Source organism: Thermobia domestica, chromosome 4, assembly GCF_964235325.1.
Source record: "Thermobia domestica chromosome 4, izTheDome1.hap1.1, whole genome shotgun sequence".
In the NCBI taxonomy this organism is placed as follows: Eukaryota; Metazoa; Arthropoda; class Insecta; order Zygentoma; family Lepismatidae; genus Thermobia; species Thermobia domestica.
Genome location: NC_137457.1, coordinates 282,797,377 through 282,824,384, shown reverse-complemented (window position 1 = coordinate 282,824,384; position 27,008 = coordinate 282,797,377). Strand labels below are relative to the sequence as shown.

Genomic DNA, 27,008 nt, shown 5'->3' with positions numbered 1-27,008 from the left:
GAGCTATACAAGACGACTCCTTGAGGATAAATTATCATTCGTTGTTTTGAAGAAAATAGACAAAAAATTACTTTATGGCGCTAGAAAGATGCCGCACATTGCCATAGTAATAGATAGCTTTTATTCTTGGCATCTTGTAACAGTGACACACATACTTGTAAAGGTGATGCGTAACGGTGACACACATACTTGTTAATGGTGGTTCGTACACTCCTAACAGAGACGCTGCTACTTCTAAACAGAGAAATGATATCTTGTCTCAGTTGGCCACATATTGATGTACAGTTTTGATATTACAGTTGGACCTCGATAACTCGAATTCCTTAAAAATCTGATTTTACGTTCTCTTAAACTCTCCACAATACTTAATGTTAAAATAACGTCTGTAAGTCGAATATTTAAAATTACAACCCCAATAAGTCGACTTTTAAGGGTTTCATAATCATATTTTAAAATCTCGGAAACTCGAACTTTTGTATCTACAAATCTCTGCGAGTGGAAGTTCACCTGTATAAGTCGAATTTCTCTTGATGTGACCTCGGTAACTCGTAGCTATTGGTCTATGCATCTACGTTCTTCTCATTGCTGCTAGTCCTGTCACTATTGCTAATGTGTACTGTGCTTTACTCATGTCTAGTATTTTATTTTTACTAGTAATCTTATTTAATTTACGAACTTTCACAACTTCTAGTAATAAAGATTACATTGTCACTTCTCATGAGGAATGCAGAACACCGATATCTCGAATTATTGTCTGTTCTTTCCAGCTTTGAGTTACTGGTGTTTCACTGTATATACAATGGGCTCATCTACTGTATAATAGTGCGTATTTCTAATAGAGGACATTGTGGTTTAATTTCCATGTACTCTTTTATAAACAGGATGTTGATAATGAATTCAGTGTTATAAATTTAGGAGGCAATTTCTTATATAAAGCCGGAACACCCTGGATTTTTGTGAGCATCTATTGTGAACCCATTATTTTGGAACGAGAACTTTGCCTTCGTGCGTCAAAGGTAGTTCCACCTAAACCATAAAATTTGAACACAGTTGAATTGGGATCTGGTAAATACTGTAATTGATATGTCTAATTATATATACATATGTTAAAATTGAAACCAGAAAAAGATAATTTTATGTAGTTATTGCATAATAAAAAACTAAAGCGTTAAAGTTGATGTAACATCAGTTTCGTTTGAAAGATATAGACATTGCAGGTCAATGCAGTGATAGGGGCCGCGGTGGCTCATTGGTTGAGCGTTCACCTCTGGTGCTTGGGGTCCCGGGTTCGATCCCAGCCCCGCCAAGTGAACTTCGTGGTGGACAAACACCGTATGTGTGGGTTTTCTCGGGGTTTTCCCGTTTCCTCCCACTTTCTTCATTCCACCATTTCATTCATTACTCATCATTACCGTCTCCTTTAGCCTAACCGGCATAAGCATGGGACGTAAAACTCAAAGATTTCATTTCATTTTCAATGCAGTGATAAGCAGTTTTCCATATTTTGAAAAGTGTTACAGCAGTATATATACAGCCCTGTATACTCGATTAGCGCTCAGTGGGAGCTTGTGTAGTGCTCGTCATTTGCTGTTCCAAGAGCAACAATAGTGCACATAGAAATCATCATAAAGACTTTTGAAAACATATTTTCTACTTCTAGAAACCTTCACATATTAACAAGATTGAACCAACTACGAAACAAGGAAAACTACTTAAATTTGTGTCACTATATTGGTCCTCTATCTTTCAAACAAAACTGATATGTTTTCTCAACTTTCACACTTTTGTTTATGCAATATCTATATTAAATTATCGTTTTTGTTTGTTTGTTTGTTCGTTCGTTCGTTTGTTTCAGTTTCAAAATTTATAATTAGATATCTGCTCCAGCACCTCTCAGATCTTTATTCAGCTGTAGTCAAATTTTATATTTTAGGCAGTAGTACCTCTGACTCACCACCACCAAGTTCTCGTGCCACAATGAGAGGTTCGTAGAAGATGCTTACGGAAGTCCGAAAACCTTAGAGCTGTAGTGTAATTCCCGGGTTCGACCTAAAATTGGTGTAAAGGTCATAAAATATATAAACCTTACGATTAGACGGTACTTAAGTTAGATATTAACATTTTAACGTGGTGAATCTCGAAGTTCATCACTGCAGAAACATCACCATTAAATCCTGTTTTGTTCAGTCTGATTCAAGCTGGATTCATCTTCCTCAGATGTATTGTTTTTCCACCTTCGTCTTGGTCTATCGAGATGTCTCTTTTCCCAGGCTTCTCAGGGGGGAGGGGGGCACAGTTGCTCAGTGCTAGAGCGTTCATCTCTGGTGCGTGGAGTCCCTGGTTGGATCCCAGCTCGCGCCAAGTGGATTTTGTAGTGGATCTTGTTCGTGAGTTTTCTCTGAGTTTCTCGTTTCTTCCCACTTTCTTCATTCCACCATTGCATTCATTTCTTATTACCGTTTCCTTTAGCCTAGCCGGCATAATCGACGACGGACGTAAAACTGAAAGATTTATTTATTTTTTTATTTCTAGGCTTCTCAGATAGGAGTGTGCATATTTCGAGCTTTTTTTGCGTGAGATGTTTGCTGCGAATTTCATACTCGTTGACAACCCAGCTCACTTCGTGCCTAATTTGGGGATGCAAATTGAGAGTAGCTGAGCGCCTTCCACTCACCATCTAGAATGAGTGGGCAAGTTCTCAAATTTATATGCGAGAGGTTTATTAATTTTACACATACCAATTGGGAATTGAGTTCAAGTAATAAAACATTGATTTCAGTGACTAGATAACAATTGTATTTCTATTTAGTAAAATGTGATGAATGTAAATGTTGTGAATAAGATTACGGATATTCGGAAACTTTGCCAGTCGAGTATCGCTTATCGAGCATTGAGCATTTGAATCCTGAATAGGAGAAACACATACCTTTTCTCTTCCAGTTGACGTTCCCTGATGACCTCGGTGTTGAATCCAGTATCGCCAAGTTGATACTTCTTATGGACAGGTGTTGTCGATGAGCATTGAGTCTGGCTCACTCCCAAATGCTCTTGATGGATCGTAAACTTCTTTAATAGAATACTGGAGCTTCTTGAAAAGTTGAAGCTTCCATTCGGATCGCAATGACTTCTCCTTCAATGAAACTCTCTCTCAATAGACCTCACGGTTCTCGATCTCGATCTCTGTCGAACTCCCGGTTCTCTGTCTCCCTGTCTGTCAGTCCTGAAGACCTCCTGTCTCGTGGTTTTGTTCAACTTCGTCGTTCTGGAATTCTCTCCTGTCGTCTGCTGTTCGGCACGTGTGACCTCCTTTCACTTGGAAAAACAAATTCTTTCCTCGTGTCAAGACTCAAAAACTGCAACACTCGACACACTCCGATTTCCCGATTCTAAGCAATTTCCTCATATCCGTGAATGTGTGAAATGTTCACAAAAGCTTACAATTTCTTTTCATGATTTACAGAATTTCGTTTATGTAGGAGTTAACGCATTACATGCATTCTCTTCCTGCATTCGCAGACTCTCAATAGAGAATTTTATTTACATAATCTTGCTGACCATTAAATAATACATTTGCCTCAGCTTGCGTTAATCTCAACTCTTAACTGTTATTTACCTTCACCTCATTATTTTATAAAAACCCGATATCCGTAAAATAATTAAAAATTGATCAATAAAATAAAATTATTATACATGAAATTATGATTAAAATCGGATATTTCGAGCTTTTTTTTGCGTGAGATGTTTGCTGCGAATTTCATACTCGTATATGATATTCTCTGACCTGTAGGTATTGTTAATTCTACATTGTATAACTTCTTAAATGCAGCTTTCGCCCTCCCCCTCCCCCCGTCATTTTCACCAGATATTTACTTGAGAACTTTGCTGTTAGAAACACCCTGGGTTTGTTCTTCAGGCGTCGGCAATCTTCATAATGGGCAGAATTGTGCTTTTTGAGATTAACAAGTAGTACTGTCACATATATGCACCACGTAAAGGAATTTGGTTTGTACGACGTGATTTTTTTTTCAATTAATGTTGAAACCAGAAGTTGCAGATTTTTACCACTTCCGATTTTAGTAGAGATATTTAGTGGAGATGGAATATATTCTTGGAATGCTTAATTAGTTACAGAAAACACCACACATCTTTTCGCTTTCTTTTGAATACCGTTTTTACTCTATAGCGATCATCGTTAAAACCGGCAGTGGTTAATTTGTGCAGGTTCCTGCTTGAATAGAGGGTTAGGAGAGAACATTTGACTTATAAACGTTAGAAAATACTGCTGTGCGTGTAGTTATAGTTTCCATTCTATATACTATCATGTTCCTTTTCAAACAATTGGTGTCATCTAAATACTTCGAACAAGACGGTTATTTTCCTTAGTAGGACATGACTTTGTTATTCCATGAAAGGTTTCACACTGAACTGGAAAGTCTTGGAAATTAAAATGATTCAGGCAAATCAGCTATGTTCCACAGAAGTCAGGGGTTAAAAAAACTCTGCAATACTCAGAGAAACTGAATAAAACGAAAACTGAATATGCAACTGTAAGTTGCTTTGTAATGATGATAGAACTGAACTTCAAAACATGTTACGAATATACGTATCCATCTTCAAGATCTGACGATGTTTGTTTTATAATGCTAGGAAATAAACTGTATTCGAAATTGTTGCAGATTAACTAATTATGCTTGATATTTTCATATGCAGTAGAGAGTAATTTTTCTATAAATAAAATCTCGAGTAGAAAACGTACATGGACATAGTTGCTCAGAGAACAGTGAAAAATGCAATCAGAGGTAATAAAAATATTCGGAAAACTCCTATTGCCCAAGCGGTGTTAACAAACATAGCTGCCTACAGATTCAAAGAATTTAAGGCAAATTCTAAAAGATGATCATTAAAAAAAAAAAAAAAAAAAAAAAAAAATCCTAACTATTTTTAGAAATGAAGAACCGAAAGATCAGAACTTCAGGTTTTGAATAATAATAATAATAATAATAATAATAATAATAATAATAATAATAATAAAATCAGATTCCACGAAAAAAATTAGGTTTGTTTGTTGTAGATAATCAAAGATCTAGGCCGAATTATGATATTTGTTTACTTATTTAAGTGTACGTAAGAGTATTCAGAATGCCGAGGTAAGCTAATGCTGTGTAAAAATGGGAGGAGAGCTTTGAACAGCTATAGAGATGGTAGAGAGGGATAAAAAAAAAAAAAAAACTGACTTATTTCTAAACTTAACCATAAATGTTAATGTTCAGTGTTGTGGGTCAGAGAAATCAATATCAGAAGTTCAGTTTAACTATGTATGATATGGAGGAAATAAGTTACTTCTTTTTGGTTTGTTTGTTGTTATTTCTTTCAATTTTAAATGGATTATGTTTGATCTTATAAGAATTTCATAATTAAATATCCTGTTACGTACGTATCTTCAATTGCATACCATAATCACTTGTCAAATCATAGATAATGTTATCATATAATATCTAACAAGCTACATGTGAGTTTTAACTTCCGACCTAGCATTTTAGATTCTCTTTGTAGGTCCGCAAGCTCAATTTTTTCCCCCCAGATTTATTTATTAAATACTTGCACAAATATTTTTACCAGAAATTTATAAGCACTAAACAGCCAGCCATATTGTTGGATCTTGAATACATGCTTTCAACTTCAACTATGAATTTTATCTTTTTTTTTTTTTTAACATTTGCTGATTTTAGTGATAACAAAAATGTAACATATTTTCCCCATATTATGGAATAAAACAGCCTTGTCCTACTGAGGATGAATAACCACCAATTGTTTAGAAGTTAGAAGTAGTATGGTTGTTTAGTGTTATGGTTGCAGGAAATTAAATACTTATTTCGCATACCATACAGAAGTTAATTATTACAAGTTATCTTATTATTGAAGAAAGGCTTAGGTGATCGAAGCTACGAGGGATACTCGGCAAGTAAGATCTGTTTCCAAATATTACCGCTTTAGTGTTAAAGGTGGGATGATGCACACACGTGCCTCTGGTTTTGTTTGCGAGATATTGCCATCAGTTTCAGATGTACAAACAGAGCATGCTCATCGTCAAGTATGCTTAATTTTTAAGAAAATCGAGAAGCTCAGTGCATGCGAAATGTAGGCAGTGTGCAGTTTCAAATTTATAAAATATTTGAAGTACATGCAATAAATGATACCGGAGTTTCAAAGCAATCTTTATTTTTCATTAAATTTGAGTTTTCAGATAAGCTAAACGATGAGTAGCCAATGATATGCTAATTTTAGTGCAGGTTTGCACGGTATTGCGACTCCTTCCTTCTTTCTTGCACGTTTTCCTTCTAACGTTGTTTTACATTAGGAATAATGCAGTTATCACGTGTTATTCCAACAAAGTTTGCAATTTTCATTGTTGATGCTAGAAATATAAAGTGCTTTAGACATCAACTAAATTTGTTAATTTATTCCGGTACAGTTGCTAAATGCTCGTCTTTTTGCTACTGCTATAATTGTCATCTGTCAGTTCAAATTTTGTTGCTGTTTAAGGTCTTGTAAATTTATGAATATGAGTTCAAACATTGAGTCGTGTCCAATTTTTTTTCTCGAAATCGCCTTTGTATCTTTTTCTGCGTGCTGTACATTAATTCTCAGTCTTTCTGTTAGGTGATCAGTTTTCTCGAACCAGTTTTTTTACATATTGTCAGTTTAAACACGTTATTTTCTATTTCGTTTGCAAGGTGTGCTAGTTCGTACAGCTTAGATAGTTTCGAACGGCATTGTAGAAGCTGAACTTGAGTTTCCGTTGCCAAAACTTTTAATTCATTGTCCTTTTACTGTTCAATATAATCTTTTCCTCTTTACACATTTGGATCGAGTAACATGAAGGATTATCCTTTATTATTGTGCTGCCCTCGTAAATAGTTTGAGGATCTGTCTAAAAATCAGTTCTTAAATAGAGTAGTTACCTTAAAAAAAAAGAAAGAAAGAAAAAAAAAAAAAAGGCCGGAAATCAATTTCCATTGAAATACTCACATTCAGGTATAAAGTTGGGTTTTGACGACTTCGCGTCAATGACTATGAATTTTGCTTCCTTTTTTCAAAGATACTTCTAATATATCATTTCTAGAGGCAAACTGATCTCAAAATACGGCTTTAGTTTTTTTTTACTGAAATCTCTTCCAAGCTAATCATTGGGAGTTAGGAGCTCGAATTTTACGATTTTTCGAAGGAATCCGTTTTGTACGATATCATTCTTCTCAATAATAACAACAATAATTCAGTCTTCTAGTATGAATCCTGAATCCGAAGACTAGTGTAAAGGATAAATTAGAACCTGAATAGAAAATTTGATTTTCAACACAATATTGATCTCTGTCCCAGTTGGACATTTGCCTGGATAGTAAGACAAAAACTATCCTTTATACAACGTCCTTCTTACAGTTATTAATTCTAGTGGGTCTTGTGGGAAGCCCTTTTGTTCCTTCTGGATTTAAGAAATACTGTAGCACTATATATTGGTGGCTAACTTCCTTGCCTCTTCACAGGTACAATGCGAAGTAACAAAGTAACTTCCGGAAGCTTCTGCTGTGAGACTGACTGCTGGAATTGTTTTTCCTCTCTTTTGACTCTTATTTTCTTAATATATAGTAAAAATTAATTGTGAAGCCAGGCTTTGTAACTCTTCTTTGTTTTTAAGAAATTTATGTGCTATTTGTACGTGGCTTGCTTAACGAAATTTGTAAACTGCAGCTTCGAGAAAACACGATTTATATTAACTAAGAGTAAAAGCCAGATTTTATATATATATATATATATATATATATATATATATATATATAGTGAAGAGATTGCTTTGTCCAGCCGTTTTGTTCTTGTATAGTCTTTCATAATATACAACCGTCTTTGTCAGATTGATCTCTTGTGATTCTTTCATGTTTGAAAACGGTCGATTTTGTTTGGATACGGTAATTTACGGCATCATTTATGCGTGGTGTGTGGATGTTAGTGGACATTGGCGAGAGGAGAAAGAGTGGGAATAGATGTCGATAAACTAGTAAAACTTAGGGTGAAAAGTTGCGTTGCCCATACCAGACAACTAGGAATCTGTTGAAAATATTTTACGAAGGATAAGCCTTACGAATTTCCATCCTGTAAAAATGTTTCTTGTGGAATATTTTCTCTCTTTTCTAAAATTAGTGTACCTATTGTAAACAGTGCCGACAGTTGGCGAGATATTTTGCATACTATCGTGTAATAAGGTTACGGGTTCGATTTCCTATTAGGAAAACAACTGAACAGCTTTAGTTTATTATCTACTAAGTTGTATACCACTCCCAACTCATGCATTTTCACAAACCTTTAAAAGGTTGTCATGACAACTAATTAAGATATAGGTATGTGCATTTGAATTACGTGTTTGTAAATTTGTTTTCTAATTGTCAAGCTGATAAATGTTAATACAGTATTTCTAGGAGCAGGTCTGGTATTGACAACGTTATGCGAGCACATTTGGTTGAAGCAGAAAGGTATTTCAAAGACAGATAACTTATTTAAAAAGAAGTATAATTTTCTGCTTCTTCACTTAATGTGGATTTGCTTTCTAATAGTTGAAAAGGCCTGTATCGTCTCTATGTAGGTTGACAATAGGGCACACACACATAATGACATATGTAAAATCTGCTAGTTAGCCTTACGTGTTTACTAGGTACTTTTGAGCATGGGGATGGATCGCTATTGTGACTTGTTCACCTCGTCCTCAATGTAGCCCTACAAGAAAAAAAAATCTCACGAAGTGAGATCTGGGCTTCTTGCTGGCCATTTATAAGGTCCAGTGCAGCGATCTTAAGCTCGTTCATAAACAGATAAGCGATCCACCATGTTTGTTTACATTGCGTGTGCTGCTTCCAGAGTTCAACGATTGAACTAAGTAAAGCAGGTAGTGTAAAATTTTAATAAATACTTTATTGTATGGGACTATTTTCAATATGAAATGAGTAATATTATTATTCTTATAGAGTATTAAAAGTATATAGTTACTTTTTCCCATCCAGTAACTATATACCTTTCAAAGAAAGCAGAATAATTTTGGATAAAAACTATATCATTTCTAGTGCATTTATTTCAAAGATAGTTGTCGACATTTCATAATATCACTCGACCCGAAACTGTATATTATGCGTGAATGACACAATGGTGTCAGAAGCAGGCGGTAGAGACGCGGCGCAAGGAATTTCTCAAAGGGGGGTACTGATGTGGACAGACTGACATGCAGAAAATGGATGCAGAAGACGAGAAACGGTGACCACGGCCCTACTACCTTGCTTCTAACTCCCTTGTGTCATTCAGGCAATACTTTTAACTGTTTGAAACCACGCTTGCTGTTGCACCTTTCCTTTGTTCGCAATGAGGTGCCACATTGTTTTGCCGCTATTTGCGACAGCTTGTAACGCGGAAATGACGCCGAATTTAACAAAATGTCACTTTTTTTTTTTTGTTTTTTGTTTTCGTGTGTAGATTCTTCTCCCAAGCGTTGTAAACTGAATTTTGCATAACCCCGTATATTGGGCTCATTGTTGTCACATGACTTGACACCGGCCAAATAGAATTGACAATTGAATGTGTTCAGTTCTTTGAGTGTAAGGTACAACCAGGAAAATTTCCTGCATTGGATTGTCACTCCTGATAAAAAAAATGGATCTGCTACAGCAAGTAGACGGTGTACGAAACGGTGGTTGGATCTTAAACTAAATCTAGGACTGTTTCTAAATCCCCTAGGTGGTGCTGGGTTGGTGGGATTTATCCGTCATATCTGTCTTTGTCTGGGCGAAACTAGTATTGCGAATTGCTACAATGCTAAGTTCCACAAAACACATAGTAAACGTTTCCGCAAGTATCCTGCAAATAGATAACAGAGATGTAGTCCTAATTTTGCACGATAACGCATACCAATACGTCACTCAAAGGATTGTGCAGACTGTCCATGAATTTTGAAGTAGGAAACCCTTCCTCATTCAGTGTATTTTTCTGACATCTCTCCCACCGTGTACCACCTTTGGGAAGTATTCTGGTCACTCCTTGACAGGGAAGAATTTTCATCATTCCATGACAGGGAAGAATTCTGATCATTCCTTGATAGGAAGGAATTCTGGTCATTCCTTGGCAGGGAAGAAAGTCCCTGATGACCAGGCGGTGCGGTTGTGAAGGCTTCTTTGCGTCGCAGACTTCAAACTTCTTTTCGTCGGAGAATCCAATCATTGACCAAACGATGCAAAAGTATGTGGTTACAGACTGCGACTATTTTGACGAATCAGTTTTCCCCCCATTTCTTTGAAAGTGACACGTTGGTTTAACATTTCAATCATACCAGACCAAATACTCCCTCCCTTATGTAAAACTCTGAATCTTGCCATAATCTTAAATAAATCAACTTCTTTGTTCTTGACTTAACCTATGTCATTCAAAGCTGTAATGATTACAGCATGCTTAGCTTGACTTTGGTTGGAACTATTTTGTATTGCAAGCAGAGATTATTATTTGTCCACCAGTTTTTTGAGAGCAATGAATTGTTCAGTAGAAAAACGATCGTTCTGTTAAGTAGTCTGTGATTCTATTTCAAGTTGTGTGTGCAGTGAACAGCATGATGGTCTTGAGTTTTCTTTTTAATTTTACTGTTTTCTCCCATTCTTTACATTTCAGCAATTACTTCATAATAGTTTCACTCGTTTTGTTGAAAGATAAGATCTTATTATTTTACTTTATCAGGGGTGATGGCCAACGCACCGACAGCGGTCTACTAGTCAACCGCCAAGTCGTGTGATAGGCAGCCCACAGTGGTCTGAGTCATACTGTCTCTATCGGCCATTGATATTGTTTTTTGATAGAGGTTCACTAGTTAGATGGCAAGTCGTATGATAGCTAGTCCGCAGTGATCTGAGTTATACTGTCTCGATCGATCATCGATATTGTTTTTTGACAGCGGTCTAGTAGTCAACCGGTAAGTCGTATGATAGGCAGCCCTCAATGATCTGGGTCGTACTGTCTAACGATCATTGATATAGTGTTATGATTCCCTTCAGCAGACTAATTGATAGTTACATGGCAAAGAATGGAAGATAAGCTTAGTCGCACATCTTGTAGAATGCTGTACCATTGCTTTTTTCAGTTGGCAATATTGATGCATCTCAACAAGTTCACAATCGTAAGACACTGACTCGCTGCGACTATATATGCTCGGAAGAAGTGATTTATAGATTACTTGGGGGTACGAGCATTTGGACTGATGTATTGGCAGTAAACAGAAATCAGTGTTTTATGTAGAAAGAATTTACGTTTACTGAAAGGATTTATTTATTACTTGACGAAAGCATTGTTGCTTAAGTAGCTGTTCAAAGGGATATATATATATATATATATAAACTTGACCTAACGGAAGAGAAATAACTATGAAATATGTAACGTATATATTCAGAAAATATTTTTGTCTTGAATCATAAGTGAAGTCAGCAAAATTAAATTTTTTTTCGAAGGCGCCAAGACAGCATGCCAGTAAACTAACACTCGCTACTTACCTTAAGATGTGTAGACCGCCAGTGATTTATGAAATGAAAAGTGGCTTTCAGACTTAAGAAAGATTAGCTACTTCTGCACTATTTCATATTATTCACTTGCATTTATCATCCGTTCCCTTTAGCCTAAACTATATAATTACGGTACGTTGAAGTAAAGATAACATTTACGTCTGTTTCATAACATCATCTCCCTTAGCCTTAGTGCATAATTCTGGCACGTTAAAATAAATAACATCACAATTTCTTTTAGAAGATCCTGTCGTCATGCGTGCTTCATAGAACGCTCTTATTTTTAAGCTATATAGCAACTGTTTTGTAATGATTATGCTCTCTTGCTTCTTTGTACATATTGTTTATAGGCGCGAAGGTTAAGTTAGATTCAGTTAGCTCTAAAGTTAATCCAGCCATATCCGTAAACTGTTTTAGTAAAGAAAGAAAAAAAAACTGCATATAAATATCTAGTATCTGACAGACCTTGTATTAATTGTATTTCTTGTTATGAGAAAAGTTTTTCGCGGTATATTTGACATTTCTACCAAGTAATCAACAACATGTTATATTTTCTGGGATCGTTCACGAAATTAGTTTCATGAGCCGATGAATTTTTTGACAACATTTATGCGAGTACAAAAGCCGCCATCTATTGCTCCTATGTGCACTATATATATCTTTGTCGGCGACTGTATTTCGTTGCTCGTAACTACTTATAAATAATTTAAAATACATTGTATTATCCCTCATAAGATTCGTGTCGGTTTAATAAGAAAGTTTTTTTTTTTTATTTATTTATTTATAAAAGTAGTGTTTGGCAACTGTATATAATACAACATGCAATGATGTGTTACGAAAAAGGACTCCTTACCATGTCAGGTATTGATGTAAGGACTATTATTGTAACACCTGACCAAAATGTGAGGGAGTTGAAGTAACGACAGGCTTGTGTTAAAATTCAATGCAATTCGGGTAACACAAGGATCCCCGCTTAGCCCAGTGGCTAGCACTCTTACCTTTGGTGTGCGTGGTCCCTGGTTCGATTCCCGGTGTGGGTACAGTTAAACGAAAAAAGTGGTTCGGATTTCACTATAATCAGTAGGTCTAAGTCTCCCTTCGCCATCCAAGCGGGACGTTAAAGTCAAACAAACCAGAAAAAATCGGGTAACGCAGTCATTGTGTTGAATAGTACATTTTTTCTTTCTTTTCTTACGTAGTAGCGTACCGTAACGAAAAATGCCAACTGTTCTTCGAAACTCTTCAGTTGACGCTTACGCCAGACCATGGATAAGTCCAACGACTAGCATTCGGAGATAATCAAGCGAGCTCAGTGAGGTTCGTAATAATCACGAACTCGGCGTAAACATCCGAACTTGCCAGATTGTGGTTTTCGAATTGACCTCAGCTCAGGCATAGAGGCTACTGAATGTATGCAAATACCACACATCAGAAATTTCTTGAAGGAACAACAATGTACAACGAAAAGTGGATAGTTTTCCCTACTTTTAGTCGACATTTAATTTCTTTCGTGAATATGCTTTTGGTCTGTTAATATTGATCCTAGATATTTGAAAGTACCCACTCTGTCTAAAGTATTAATTGATACTTAAACGAATCTATAATTTACAGTATTACGATCCCGACGAACTTCCATGTATTTATTTTTCTCTGCATTTACTTCTAAGCCTATGTTCTAAGCAAGCATTTAGTGAAACATTTGCATTTCTTTCTGTTGTTCTATCATCCCCTGTCAGATTTACATTATCAGCATACACCATAACCTGACACACAATCATAGTCATACGTCTTGCAAATCAAATCAGAAAAATAAACACACTGCTGAACAAGACTGCACTTATTTAATATAAAAACACATTTACACGTGACGTTTCGATCTAGCCAAGATCCGTATCAGACGTACACTTGCAATTATTAGAATTCAGGAAATAAATCCTAGTGGAAGGGGTTAACCTATGATTAACTTTCAGTCGTAGATTTAAGATTATAATGGCATCTTCACATAGTGCCAGTTAGAAGTTAAACAACATATCTACAAACTAGCACAAAATTATGCCTTCATTGAAATCTTTTGTATAAGTTTTCACAGAAATAAGACTTTTGAAATAAAAAGATTCCAGTGCAAGGAAGTTACATTATAATATTAGCAAGTTTTTCACCCCATCATTGTTTACCGTGCACACGAAATAGTGGAGGTTAATGTTCTAAGAAGTGAAATGAGTTGCCCAGATCTGCTGATGAAAGTATCAGGGGGCTACGATACAGTAAATTAATAGGAACGGAGTTACATATTCTCGAACGCAGTTACATGTTCCCTTTATTTGATTTATTATTTTTTTCTTTGCTAGAAATTTGTCAGCACTGAGGCTGTGAGAGACTTTGGTCTACGGTGTAACGTGAAATCGGAACTAGTTTATTTATTTCGGAAATAAAACCCAAATGTTTTGCATCAAAGATAAAAATGTCATTTAGACACGATGAAGGTCCGGAGAGCAAGGTAGCTCAGTAGTACAGCGCTCAGGAGTCTCTGATTTAATTCCAGCTCGCGTGAGTTTGTGGCGGACAACATCGTGTTCCTGGGTTTTCTTGTTTTTTCCGTTTCCTTCTACATTTTTATTCCACCAATGATTTTATAATCAAACAAATTTCATTAATCATCTATTTTCTTGTATCCTTTAGTCTAAAAGGCATAACCATGGGGCATTCATATATTTTCTTGTATCCTTTAGCCTAAAGGGCATAACCATGGGACATAAAAACTATGAAGGCTTTTTTTAGAGACTTCATAAGAAAGTCTTTTATGCATTTGGCGTTCAGTGGCATGAAGTCTGTAACACCCTATATATACCGTGTATCTATTAAAATAAATCTACTAACAGTAGCTTTAGATTCGAAATCAGCACTCCAGCATTTAATTTCTAGTTTTGCTTAACTCTTTTTGAACCACAACAAAAATGAACTAGCCACCCTACTCCTGTTTTACTGGCTTAATTGTTGTGCCTAGCTGTTAGAGCAATTGAGCTAGAATCTGTCATTGTCAAGAACTCCATTTCTAACTTACACTAAAGTACAAATTGCTGAGGAAAGCAACGTTGGATGCTTTGAGCAAATTGTTGAGCAACGTTGACAGTGTCTAATGAAGCCAATATGTTCAGTTAGTTGGCGAAACTGTTACACATTTATTATTATTTTTTTTTTTATAATAAACGTTGCTTTGTTCAGCAATTTGTAGTTTAGTATAAGTTATTCAATATAGCAAAGCTAGTATGAATCCATTTCTAGATATACTTGGCCGTTTCCAGTATCAGACCTTTTAATGGCATCCCCAATATTTTAAGGACGGGCTTCGACTATACCTTGAGAATGGAAAGAGTTATCGACAAATGGATATGGGCTTGGAATTAGTACCATCGATTTACCCGATCGTTTTAAATGTCACGACCTGCCAGTGGCGTCGGTATGAATCGAGAGGAGGGGGGGAGGGGGGCACTGTATCTTAAGAATGAAAAGTGCTGTTGGCTCAGCATCCTCGGTTTATCTGCCATTCTCAATGTTAAGACGTATGAATGGCTTCGATAGGGAATTTTATTTAGGTGGGGAAGTTTTAGTGGAATAAATTCTTGAAGTAAGTAGCAGAAAGAAAACTCTTTGCAGTAAGAGTTGATTGTGTAATTGGATGTCACTGATATAGCATATTTTACTTGCGAGTTGCAAACAGAGCCGCGTAATCTAAAAGCTAACCTTGTAATAGTGCTTTTTGCTAATTAATGATTGTCGAAATTTGAATTGACGTGTGAAAGTTATCATTTCAAAATTAAGAGTCTTAGTAACAGTTACTCTGCTCAAGTGATATTATTAAAACGAATAAGTTTTTCAGAATTGTTTAGTTGGAATTCATCGGTTATTGTTCTGTTCAGAAATGAAATTAAATTTGTTTTATGTTCCACAATTATATCCTTTAAGCTAAAGGACACGGGTGATTAATGAAAGTGAATGATAATGAAAGAATTGGTGGAATGAGAATATGGGAGAAAGCCCTGAGAAACTCTACGATACGATATTGTCCACTATAAAATCCCGTGGCCGGGGATGGAACCAGGAATTCCTCATGCCAGAGGTGAGCGTCCTGCCACTGTACCACTGTGTCCTCTTCCATGTTGTTCGGAATCTATGAGAATTGGAAATCCATCAGAATGCTTGGATTAAGCAGGATTTGAGTTCACATGATTTTAGGCTGGTTCTGAAGTTAATTTCCACTTCGTTTGTAATATTTGAGATTCATCATGTCCCTAGGCCAACTTCATCAAGACTCTTGCTAAGCCCAGCAAATCATTAACAGTAAGCCATGCAACCACAAATTAAGAAATCGGCAAAGAAAAATATTCAATTATACTGTTCAGAGAGGAGAAAGAACTAGGTTTGAAAAGTGTGCCCTTCAACGGAAGAAAACCCTTCTCTTGAGTTAATACTGCAGCTGTCAAGGTGACGATGTTTCGGTGCTACTAAGGCAGTTTGTCGAGGTGATAAGATTACGCTTCAAGAACAGCACATGAACACGTAATTTTACATTAAATTAGTTAAGTGACCCTTCATATCATGTGGTCGCTGAAGCTTTCGCTTTTGGTGCGAGCGGTCCCGGGTTCGATTCCTGCTGGGACACTCGGTCGAAAAAGTATTAAAGATTTCTTCAGGCCAACCATCTTGAGAGAGGTTTTCCTCATTCACACCATGCAAATGCCGGGATGGTGCCTAGGATAATAGTCTCAGACACTTCCTTCCCCAATCCTTTTTTCCTCTTCAATACCCCGGATAGTGTGATCACAGAGGAACGCCATCAGTCATACATGACGGGATACCAAAGCCATAGATGCCGAAAGCCGAGAAATCTAATCCTAAACTGGTTAAGCTATTTCTCAGAGGGAATGTCGCTTACTGACGTTCAGGAGTGGTTGAGTGGCACAAGGATTCACAAATGGTTTTGTTTTCACTGTACGTAATTCACATCCAGGAAGGACCCAATTCGGCATGAGGTGAAGAAATAATTGCCAAAATTCATGAAAATGTTATGACGCAGTCTATTACATGACTACATCTTTTCGAAGGTTACCAGATGTTCAAAGGACTGAGCTTTGTCAGCGAAGTCAAGATGCATGTGACGTATGTTAAATCTGTACTCTTCGTCATATACAATTGAAACATGGATTTGCTTCGGTGGCATTCCATTTATTATTAAGTACAATCATGAGTTACACAGTTTGCAATATTGGAACATATGCGTCCTTTACTACGTGTATGTCATATGATCAAAGTATTCAAGGCGTCGAAGTGGTCGTTAGTATGGGTGTAGATAGTGTTAGTGTTCTCAAAGGTAGTACAAGAATGTGCTCCATATGTCATTTGATATCTGCATAGATAAAGGTACAACAATGTCTAATTTGAATAGTTTGCTTTACGAATTCAAACTGGACCAACCGCGGAAGCAACCCGAAAAATTCGTTATGGTAAAAGTGAAGGGCTGCAAGAACCTTTATGATCAATCACTCAGGTAGGCCAAAAAACCGTCGATTCCAAATCATGCTAGACCATAGACAAAGCCAATGACTAGCATTCAGAGGTTATCAGGCGAGCTCAGTGAGGTTCGTAATCATTACGAACTCGGCATAAGCATCCGAACTTACCACTCTTACAGTGCCTTTCAAATTGATCTCAGCTCAAGTATAGAGGTTACTAAATGTATGCAAAAACCGCACGTCAGAAGTGTCTTGAAGAGAATAATAACGTATGAAGAAAAGTGGATATTTTTCCGATGCAACGTGCAATCAGAACGTACAATGGTTGAATGAAGGCCAGGTGCCGGAGGTTGTCTCCCAACATGGGCGTTTCGAACACAATATGATTTGCATCAGTAGAATTATGTGGGGAAGTATGAGTTCGTTCTAAACGGCTGAATCTTCAATCCCAATGTATGCTCCAATAATTGTATGTCATTGTGTCTTAAAAGTACCGTTCATCGGTGCACTTTTCTGTAGCAAGACAACACAAGACCATATATCTTTCGAACGACCCGGAATAGTCTCCAGAATTTTAGGGAATGAACTGATACCGCTTAAGCATATAGACCGAATTCAGTATCCACTGATTATTACGTGTTCCGATTTACAGATCATTTTGCTCGCACTGCTTCCAAAAATTCAAGAAGAGGTGGAAACTAATGCAGGAGTTACATTACGTCACGCACGAGTGTAGGCATGATTTGACATCTTGCAGTCACATTCTGTTTGTGTTTTAAAAGCAAATTCATTAGAGTTTGTCTTCGGCACAAATAATTAAGGTCTGGACATCTTTGATAAATTAAGATGCTACCATGGCTGAGCCTTTCTGAATTCTACTCATGCATTTGAAAAACTTTCTGCATTTATGATAAATCCATCCCTATAATAGCATTGTTACATAAGTGGTTTATGAACGCCATGACTTTAAAATGAGATACGTAGAATACACACTATAAGTGAAAATTAATTTTATTAGTGTTGTTATTGTAAAAAACAATTAATACCATTATGTTTTGAAGATAATGGCATTCAGATGTAACCTCTGTTTTGATGAGTGGAATGGATTACCCTAAACTTATTGCACCAAAGGTTCCCCGCACGCGTTGTGTCGAGAAATGATTATGTGAACTGGCCGTCTAGATAATGTGATCTCTCCCATTACCCCGCATAGCGTAGTCGCCAACGCTCTTGCCTTTTGTGCAATTGGTCCCGGGTTCAATTCTCTAGGGGACACTCGGTCGAAAAAATGTAATAGGTTTTTTAGGCCAGCCATCCTGAGTAAGATTTTCCTCCTTCACACCAGGCAAATTCCAGGATAGTACCTAATACAGGTCCCATGCCGCTTCCTTTTCTTTTCTTTTCTTTTCTTTTCTGTTCTGTTCTGTTCTGTTCTGTTCTATTCTATTCTATTCTATTCTATTCTATTCTATTCTATTCTATTCTATTCTATTCTATTCTATTCTTTTCTTTTCTTTTCTTTTCTTTTCTTTTCTTTTCTTTTCTTTTCTTTTCTTTTCTTTTCTTTTCTTTTCTTTTCTTTTCTTTTCTTTTCTTTTCTTTTCTTTTCTTTTCTTTTCTTTTCTTTTCTTTTCTTTTCTTTTCTTTTCTTTTCTTTTCTTTTCTTTTCTTTTCTTTTCTTTTCTTTTCTTTTCTTTTCTTTTCTTTTCTTTTCTTTTCTTTTCTTTTCTTTTCTTTTCTTTTCTTTTCTTTTCTTTTCTTTTCTTTTCTTTTCTTTTCTTTTCTTTTCTTTTCTTTTCTTTTCTTTTCTCAGATAGTGTGATCGCCGAGGAATGCCATCCCTCATACAGCTAGCATGGTCATCAATGCCGAAAGCCCGAATAAATCTGTTCTTAATCCTAATAATAATGTGATCTCTCCCTTTCGATTATTTTCTATACGATTGTCTCAGATGTGTGAAAATAAGCCACGTACAACTAGTGAACTGAAAGAAAACATTGAATGCATGAATTGCAAATTTACCGCGCAGTATTTTTGCAAAAGTAGAGCAAAATTGAACCTTCAGAATCCATACCATCCACGGAAGCAGAGGACTACATTTGAACGACATTAAGTTCAAAACACAGTGCCATTTGGTTGCTTATAAAGGGTAATATTTTAGGAGTTTTATTTACCAAAAGTCCTTTATATATTCACTCTGTCCGTCAATTCAGGACCAAAAACTCGAGAACTACTGGCTGGATCAGGACGAATTTTAGCCGTGGTGTAGAGGATCAAAAGGTAGAACCGAGTTCGTTGGTGGGAACGACATTCGACCAGAAATGGTAGAAATTAATCATATCTAGTTTCAACGTTTATCACTGTACAGCAAAAACTGTAATAGATAACGAAAAACGGTTTTGTGGAATCGATTAAGCGTCCCAAGAGTACATTTAATCTCAGTCTTTAACTACAACAACCGGAAGTAGTAGAAATCCACTACAACTTCCGGTTTCGATGTTGACTTATACAGAGCAAAAACGATAAGAGATTGCAAAAAGTTTTTTTGAACGGAATTAGTGTTGTAATAATTAATTCCATTGTTGGATTGTTGGTATGTTTGGTCAATTTGATTTTGGGAGAATGTTGGGTTAGGTCAATTAGTCGGGCAAGGTGTTGCTAGTAAGTAATCGGACAAGGTGTTAGAAAATTATAAAAACAAATGAAGAGCGTAACTATGTAATTCAAACAGTGTGTATTTGTATTTATGTTGGAATGGAGCCATAAGTAGCTGAAGTTGTTAATAAAGTGGATATAAGCCAAAAGCGGCTGAGTGCATTGTAAAGTTATTGAAGTGTAGTATCTCTGAACCTAGGTGGTTGTAACGGAGTAGATAAATGTACCCAGAGATATATAGATGGAGTAAAAGGTTGATATAGTCTGGAAGTTGTTGCACATTCATTGTAGAACGCTACTAAGATTTGGAAAGTTAATTATAAGTAAATACCTTTGCATTATATTTTGATTAACGTAACATCCATCTTATCTCTTAATCTTTTTTTTTCAAATCGGAAGTGGCAGAAATGAACCATCGCCAACTTTTATGTTGACCGCTGCGAGAAGCCATTTTCTATGATCAGTCAAGCGTTCGAAGAATATATTTCATCTCCAATTTTAATATCTTTCTAAAAGTAAAAGTTGCAGAAATCTACTATCACTTCCAATTTCAATGTTTAGAAAATATCACGCCATATAAACAAACTCCTTGACGTGGTGTACACCTGACACTTCTACTTGTTTAGTCTGTCTTCTTTTAAAATTCTGATGTTCTTATTCGTAAAGTCATTATAAATGAAATGTACACTATCAAATAAGTACAATACGTCTTACAGAAACTTACGTAATAGTTTCTATATTATGAAACAATCTTCATCACACAAAGCGTCTCTGGAAGGTTTAAGCTTGTCGTCTATCCTTTATACACACACACCTGAATACAACGTTGGTTTCATAGGAGCTGCATAACGAACTGAACTTTTCGGTAAATCTTAAATGTAAAGCTTAATGTTTGGCCTTTATACAGATCTACACCTTTTACTTGACATACTTTTTGCTTGGCATATTTGTATGTATGTCCACTGGTAGGTCAGGGCAAATAGGGCATTGGTCCGCCCTGGATTTTCAAAAGCATTCAATTTTTCAAAGTTCATTCAGAACGTATTAAAAATTCCTTTGCTTACATACCATAGTATTTAATACGCTTATGTTAAATATTACAACATTTATTGTAATTAAGTGGTAGAGCGTTCACCTCTGGTTGGGGTTCCGGGTTCGATCCCAGCCCCCGCCAAGTGAACTTTGTGGTGAACAAACTCCGTCTGCGTGGGTTTTCTCGGTCTCCTTTAGCCTAACCGGCATAACCGTGGGACGTAAAACTCAAAGATTTGTTTTTATTGTAATTAATAAAGTTATGCAGTGTGTGTAAATAATGGTTGTTTTACGTGAAGGGTTATGTGCACGCATGCAATAAGATGTGTGTGTATTCGCGACTACAGTTGTAAGCGTGGAAAAAATCCTGCTGGCGTCCGTCCTTAAAGAAGAGACCATAGACAATTTTAATTTTTAAACCACGTATCCTAAAGGGAACTCGAAAAGGTATGGTATTTTAGAAGGAACCCAAATGATTACTGTATTCCGGAATGCATACCGCTCAGCGCGTGGGAAGAATGGGAACTTTTAATGGCTTTATATATAAATTGTCTTGCTATAAGCAGGAAAGGGTAGGAACAAATTACCGAATTCTTTAGAAAGTTTGTTAATTTTGTTTGAACAGCACTGATCTGTATCAATTTCCTTTACTTCTTTAGTAAGGTAATTATTTGATATTTTTCTCTACTAAATGTATTTTCTTCTTGTCTGCTTGCAGGTGTTCGTGGCTAACAGCTATAAAAACTCTGAAGTGGGTCATCCATTCGGCTACCTCAAGGCTAGCACCAACCTCAGCTGTGTTAATCTGTTCGTGATGCCTTATAATTACCCAGTGCTGTTGCCACTGTTGGACGAGCTTTTTAAGACTCACAGACTGAAACCAACGAGTGAGTGGCGGATGCAGTTCTCCAACTACCTGCGAACGATGCCTGCCTACTATGCCGGGGTAAGTAGCCAATTAGGTTGGATCACTAACAGCGAGTTTTCTGTAAAGTGGTTATGGTGGTCGTCATTATCCTTGGGATTCACACATCACCGTAAGGTCGTTTGCCGCAGTTCAAAGCAATATGATCACTTACCGTAATTTCCGTAACGTCAAGGCAGCTTAGTATAGGAATTATCCATATTAATTCTGGTTATCGTGTCCTCTTATATCCTCTGCTACACCTGTTGCATTCCTTAAGATCTCTTCTCAAAGTCATAAGCATTTTCTTTTCCTGCATAATGCTTCCTCCAATATTCTTTTCTTCTTTAGTTTTCTCAATCCACTAGCAAAATGCCCGTTCTTCGCAGGGGAGAATAGTTTCATTTTCAACATAAAGGGCACCAAAACTGTGACAAATCAACTTAGGGACCCCAAAAACTATGAATTCTATACTAATATCGGTCATTTTCAGTTATTTTTACATGTCAGCATTTTCCCTTAGGAGTACTAATGGGGGCTGAATTTGGATTTAAACGGTATTTGAAATGTCACTGTTCTTCTTAGTGACCCACAAACTATGAATTCGACACTAATGTCAATCATTTCGATCCTATATATATATATATATATATATATATATATATATATATATATATATATATATATATATATATCCTCCTCCCCTAAGTTGCACCCTCAAAGTGAAGTATCCAAATTTCTGTTCTGCACTGTACAATACTCAACATGAGTTCCCTATCGCTATAGTGAATCCTCCTAGCTTGGAAACTTACAGTGTTACGAAACTTCGATGCAGGAGACTCTGGTTCCCAGTGTTGTTCGAATGTCGCGTTAAGCTGTCAATCCATGTGTCATATACCCTCAATGATAGAGTGGGGCATTAAATTAAAAAAAAAGAAAATCCTTGAGTCTTTTTCGTTAATTGCGTAAAGACCTAAGAAATTTGGTTGACTCTTGTATACAGGGTGGATCACTGATCTTAACATACCCTTATAACTTTTGAAGTAACAGATACAAAACGCTGAAATTTCGTACCATACAAATATCAAGAGGGGGACATTGTTTGATATACTTTTAAATACCACCAAATTAACAGTGTTTCCAACCTAATATAAAGTTGTATTTTTTTCAAATGGCACTACACCATGTAACAATTCCCCACTTATAATGCAGTGTTTCAAACTTAAGGAAAATAAAATCTTTGAGTTTTACGTCCCACTTTATGCCGGTTACGCTAAAGGAGACGGTGATGATGAGTAATGAATGAAATGGTGGAATGAAGAAAGTGGGAGGAAACGGGATAACCCCGAGAAAACCCACGCACACGGTGTTTGTCCACCACAAAGTTCACTTGACGGGAGCTGGGATCGAACCCGGGACCCCAAGTCAAACTTAAGGACGCTACAGTATTACAGATATCGAAAAAAAGCCGAATTTTGGAGGATTCTACAACAGCAATTACGCAAATGACATGGACAGGGTAACACAACCAAAGTACCTAAGGGTCGAGTATTACGGTCACCATATTTTGAACAAGTAGAATCAAAGTTATAAGGAATTAAAAGTTGGACTTTTTTCAAAGGACTTTTAGATAAGTATCACGTCCACTAAAGTATCTTAGACGTGCATTGCCCCGTCCGTCCCCATTGCGTTGTTACTGCTGTGGAGGCCACCGAAATTTGAATGTTTGTGATACTGTAGCCTCCTTAGTTTGCTACAATAAATAATACATCTAATATTGTAAGTTTTCATTTAACATGTAATATGAAATATACAATAATCTCTAGTAGTGCAATTAAGATTATATAATATTAGGTTGACAACCTGTTAACCTGGTGGTATCACAGAATATTTCAGACAATATACTTGCATGGTATAAAATTTCAGCGTTCTGTATCTGTTTTTTTTTTTTTTTTTTTTTTTGTTTTTTCAAAGGCGTATCAAGACAATTGAATAGTCCACCCTGTATATTTACGCTGTATGCAAAATACAACTTTCATCATATATATATATCGGAGAGAAACTACAGTTAAAATCGATTGGAATCGACATGTAGCAGTTGTTCTTTGAAAAGTTGGAAAACGTACATTTTAACATGAGATTATGTGCGACTGGGTCTACTGCTTAGTTTTTTAATCATTAAAGGGCAATTGATTTTTCTCTACGTAGATATTTCTCTGCTTATGCGTGTTCAAGTTCTGAACAAACTGTAGGAACAGTTACATGAAGTGATTATCTCGCATAGTTAACGATAAAATGATGACACGATGACACAACATAGAATGTTGACAAATGTTTATAGTACATTTAGCGAGGTATGATAGAAATACGTTGTCACACAGGACGAAGCATATATGTACCCCCCCCCCCAAAGGAAAAAAAAAGGAAATGGTTCAAAGAACTTCCAGACAAGGCACCTTAAATATACGATTTTTTTGCAAGATATTTGTGATCATGACTGGTTTCTGACTGTGGGAAGATCTCGTCACCGAAAATGCTAAAATGAATTCAAATTATTAATCTAATATCAATTTGACTTCACCTTAGCATTTTTCACCATAGGGAAAAATCCTGTACTTGTATGGAGGAGAGTCATCCGGTATAGTAGCATCAAGACTAGGCGTCCATCCATGCCTCACAATTGAAGGTTCTCTTCTTTCAACTACTTTCAGGAGAAACTGCTACCTTATTCTAATATGCCCTTATTTTTTTACTGAAACTAAAAGTAGTAAAACCAATACAACTTCCGGTTTGATTTTTGTTTCCTATATAGTAGTAATTGTAATCGATAACTACTACCTGTTTTGATATGGATTCAGGGTTTGAAGAACAAGGTTCCATCTCGGACCTTAACCTTTTACTGCAATGGGAAGTTAATAGATCTATTACTTCTGGTTTTAGTATCGACCTAGCCTTTGGCTAGCTGGGAACTTCGCCTAGACTCCCACGCTTGTCCTGCCTATGACCTCGGACCTCTTAAACCCACAAGTTTCTTTTCCTAGTTCAACTATCTAAAAGATAAGATTTTGTATCCCAAGAAAATGCCCATTTAACTAACATGGGAATTTCTTCATCCTTCCCTTTTAGACCCCTTAAAAACTAAAAATATTCACTTTGGCAGTTTTCCTGTAGGTTATTCTCAGAAGATTACAACCATGTCAAATTTTATCATTCTAATCCTGTCGGAAGTTTTGAACATTTAGAAGATGTCCCATATAAATAACATGTGAAAGATTTTTTAGTTTCCCATAAAAACACTCTAAATTTGGAAATTTTTATTTTGGTGATTTACTTAAGTAACGCTAACGAAGACTTACAAGCATACCGAATTTCAAGTTTTTATTCCAATTGCGAATACCTAAAAAATGAATTTATAGGTCTAAAAAAGACCCATTTAAATAACATGGGGAACTTCTTCATTCTCCCTTTAGACCCCCTAAAAATTAAAATAAAAAAATTCACTTTTGGCAATTTTGTTGTGGGTTAGTCCTGGGAAAGCTACAATCCTGCCAAATTTCAACTTTCCACGTCAACCGGAAGTACCCTTTATTTTATATCAGTGAGTTCATGTAGTTTTATATATAGTTAGGATTAGGATTTGCAAAGTTCGCAAGTCTGGCGTAGTTTCATAATGTAAAGCTCGCTTGTTTAAAGGTTGTAATTAATTAATAGCTTTTTTAAAGCATTTTATGTATCGTATATAATTTCCAAATCCATTTTTTTAAAACCTAACTTTTTCCAATCTCTTCTTCAGCCTCTTCGACGAGCCTTAACAAGAATGGGTGCGCCTACGTTAGCACAAAGTTTAATTCCAGACAGCATGGAAAATAGTCTCAGCTATAGTGTTCTTAATTACCTCAAGCGCCTCAAAAACACTGCGAAACTAGAATATGATAAGCTATGTAATGAAGTCGGGAAAACTAAGTCTATATCTCCGGAAGGAATTCGGGTAGTTCCGCGATCGACGTTGAAGAAGGATTTGGTTTCGCATCCGTTGTTGCAAGGTAAGTACTCGTTTATTATTATTATTATTATTATTATTATTATTATTATTATTATTATTATTATTATTATTATTATTAAATTTCTACTGTTACAGTCTCCAGTAATATACCCAATAACCTCTTTTCAAGTGGTAGGCTGATCTCCTGAGTTGCGACCTGATACAGCTGTCAACAAATACTAGGATAGAGTGAGAATTATAATAGATTAGTTTTGGGTTGGTTAAATGTATAATCCTCAAAAACTAGGATTTCAAGGAATTTTCACGTTTGATGATCGCTACATGCTACAAGTGATTTTATGTGCCTATATGTCCATCCTGATGTATGTACACTCGCGTAGAGGCCATACCGTGCAATTATCCAAACCAGATTTTAAATTTAAGATTTTTATAGGATTCTCCAGGGGAAAATTTTCTTCCCACCTTTCTGTGATCAAATTTTATAATTTTTTTCCCATCCTCTCCAAGGAAAATTTTCTAATTTTCTTACCACCCGCGAAAGTAAGGTACATCAGTATTTCATGAACAATCCTCTAATATTGATATGTCACACCTTTGGGGGGAAAAAATAAAAGAGTTGGTTTGCTCTTAGGGGTAAATTCGTTTTGCACCATTTTCCCAAAACCAACTAGGCGATTTTTGTTTATATTTCATTAATAGCTCTACAATATAACGATGACGTCCTTGAAAAAAAATCCACAGCAGGTAGTGTACTCTGTGGGGTTGAATATTTTTTCCGGAAGATAATATATATTCGGAAACATTTCAGGTTCTTTTATTCATACGAGGATAGTTAGGAAAGTAACCGCTGTTGTGTGGCGCTAGTAGTAGTGAGCAGAATGTCACCGTTGGTCACGCCACGCAATCCGTGATTCTATAAGTTTCCAGCTACTGCTAGTGAGGGCATTGTTCAGCCGCGCATGTTCTGTATAAGACACTGACATTAAGAGTGAAGATGATGTGCACCAGTGGATCAGTTTTCATAGAAGAACGAACGAACATTCATGATGAACCAAGAAGTTGGTAGGCCTTCTGTAGTTAATAATAATCTCGTCAATACAATTGACGTCAAAGTTCGTGAGAACCGAGAGTTGTTGAACTTTCTGAACAATATCAGAATATTTCTCGGACTATTTTGTAGGAGGTAGTCACCGGAAATTCTAATGGAGATCCACAAAACCAATCGAACGGGATTTGCCTTAAACTTTCTTTCCTGATATTGCACAGAAGGAGAGGAATTTTTAAAACAGGATAACGACCGAGATCAAAACTTGAGTGGCGTATGTACACGC

At 36.3% G+C, this 27,008-nt stretch overlaps 1 protein-coding gene across 1 annotated transcript in view; it reads left to right on the top strand.

Moving 5' to 3' along the window:
• Window positions 1-27,008, top strand: part of IntS6 (integrator complex subunit 6) — a 128,811-nt gene that overhangs the window by 81,423 nt on the left and 20,380 nt on the right. The window contains exons 8-9 of the mRNA XM_081756020.1: window positions 21,489-21,716; window positions 25,468-25,717. Of these exons, the coding sequence (XP_081612146.1) occupies window positions 21,489-21,716; window positions 25,468-25,717 (478 nt within the window). The remainder of the gene's footprint in view (window positions 1-21,488; window positions 21,717-25,467; window positions 25,718-27,008) is intronic.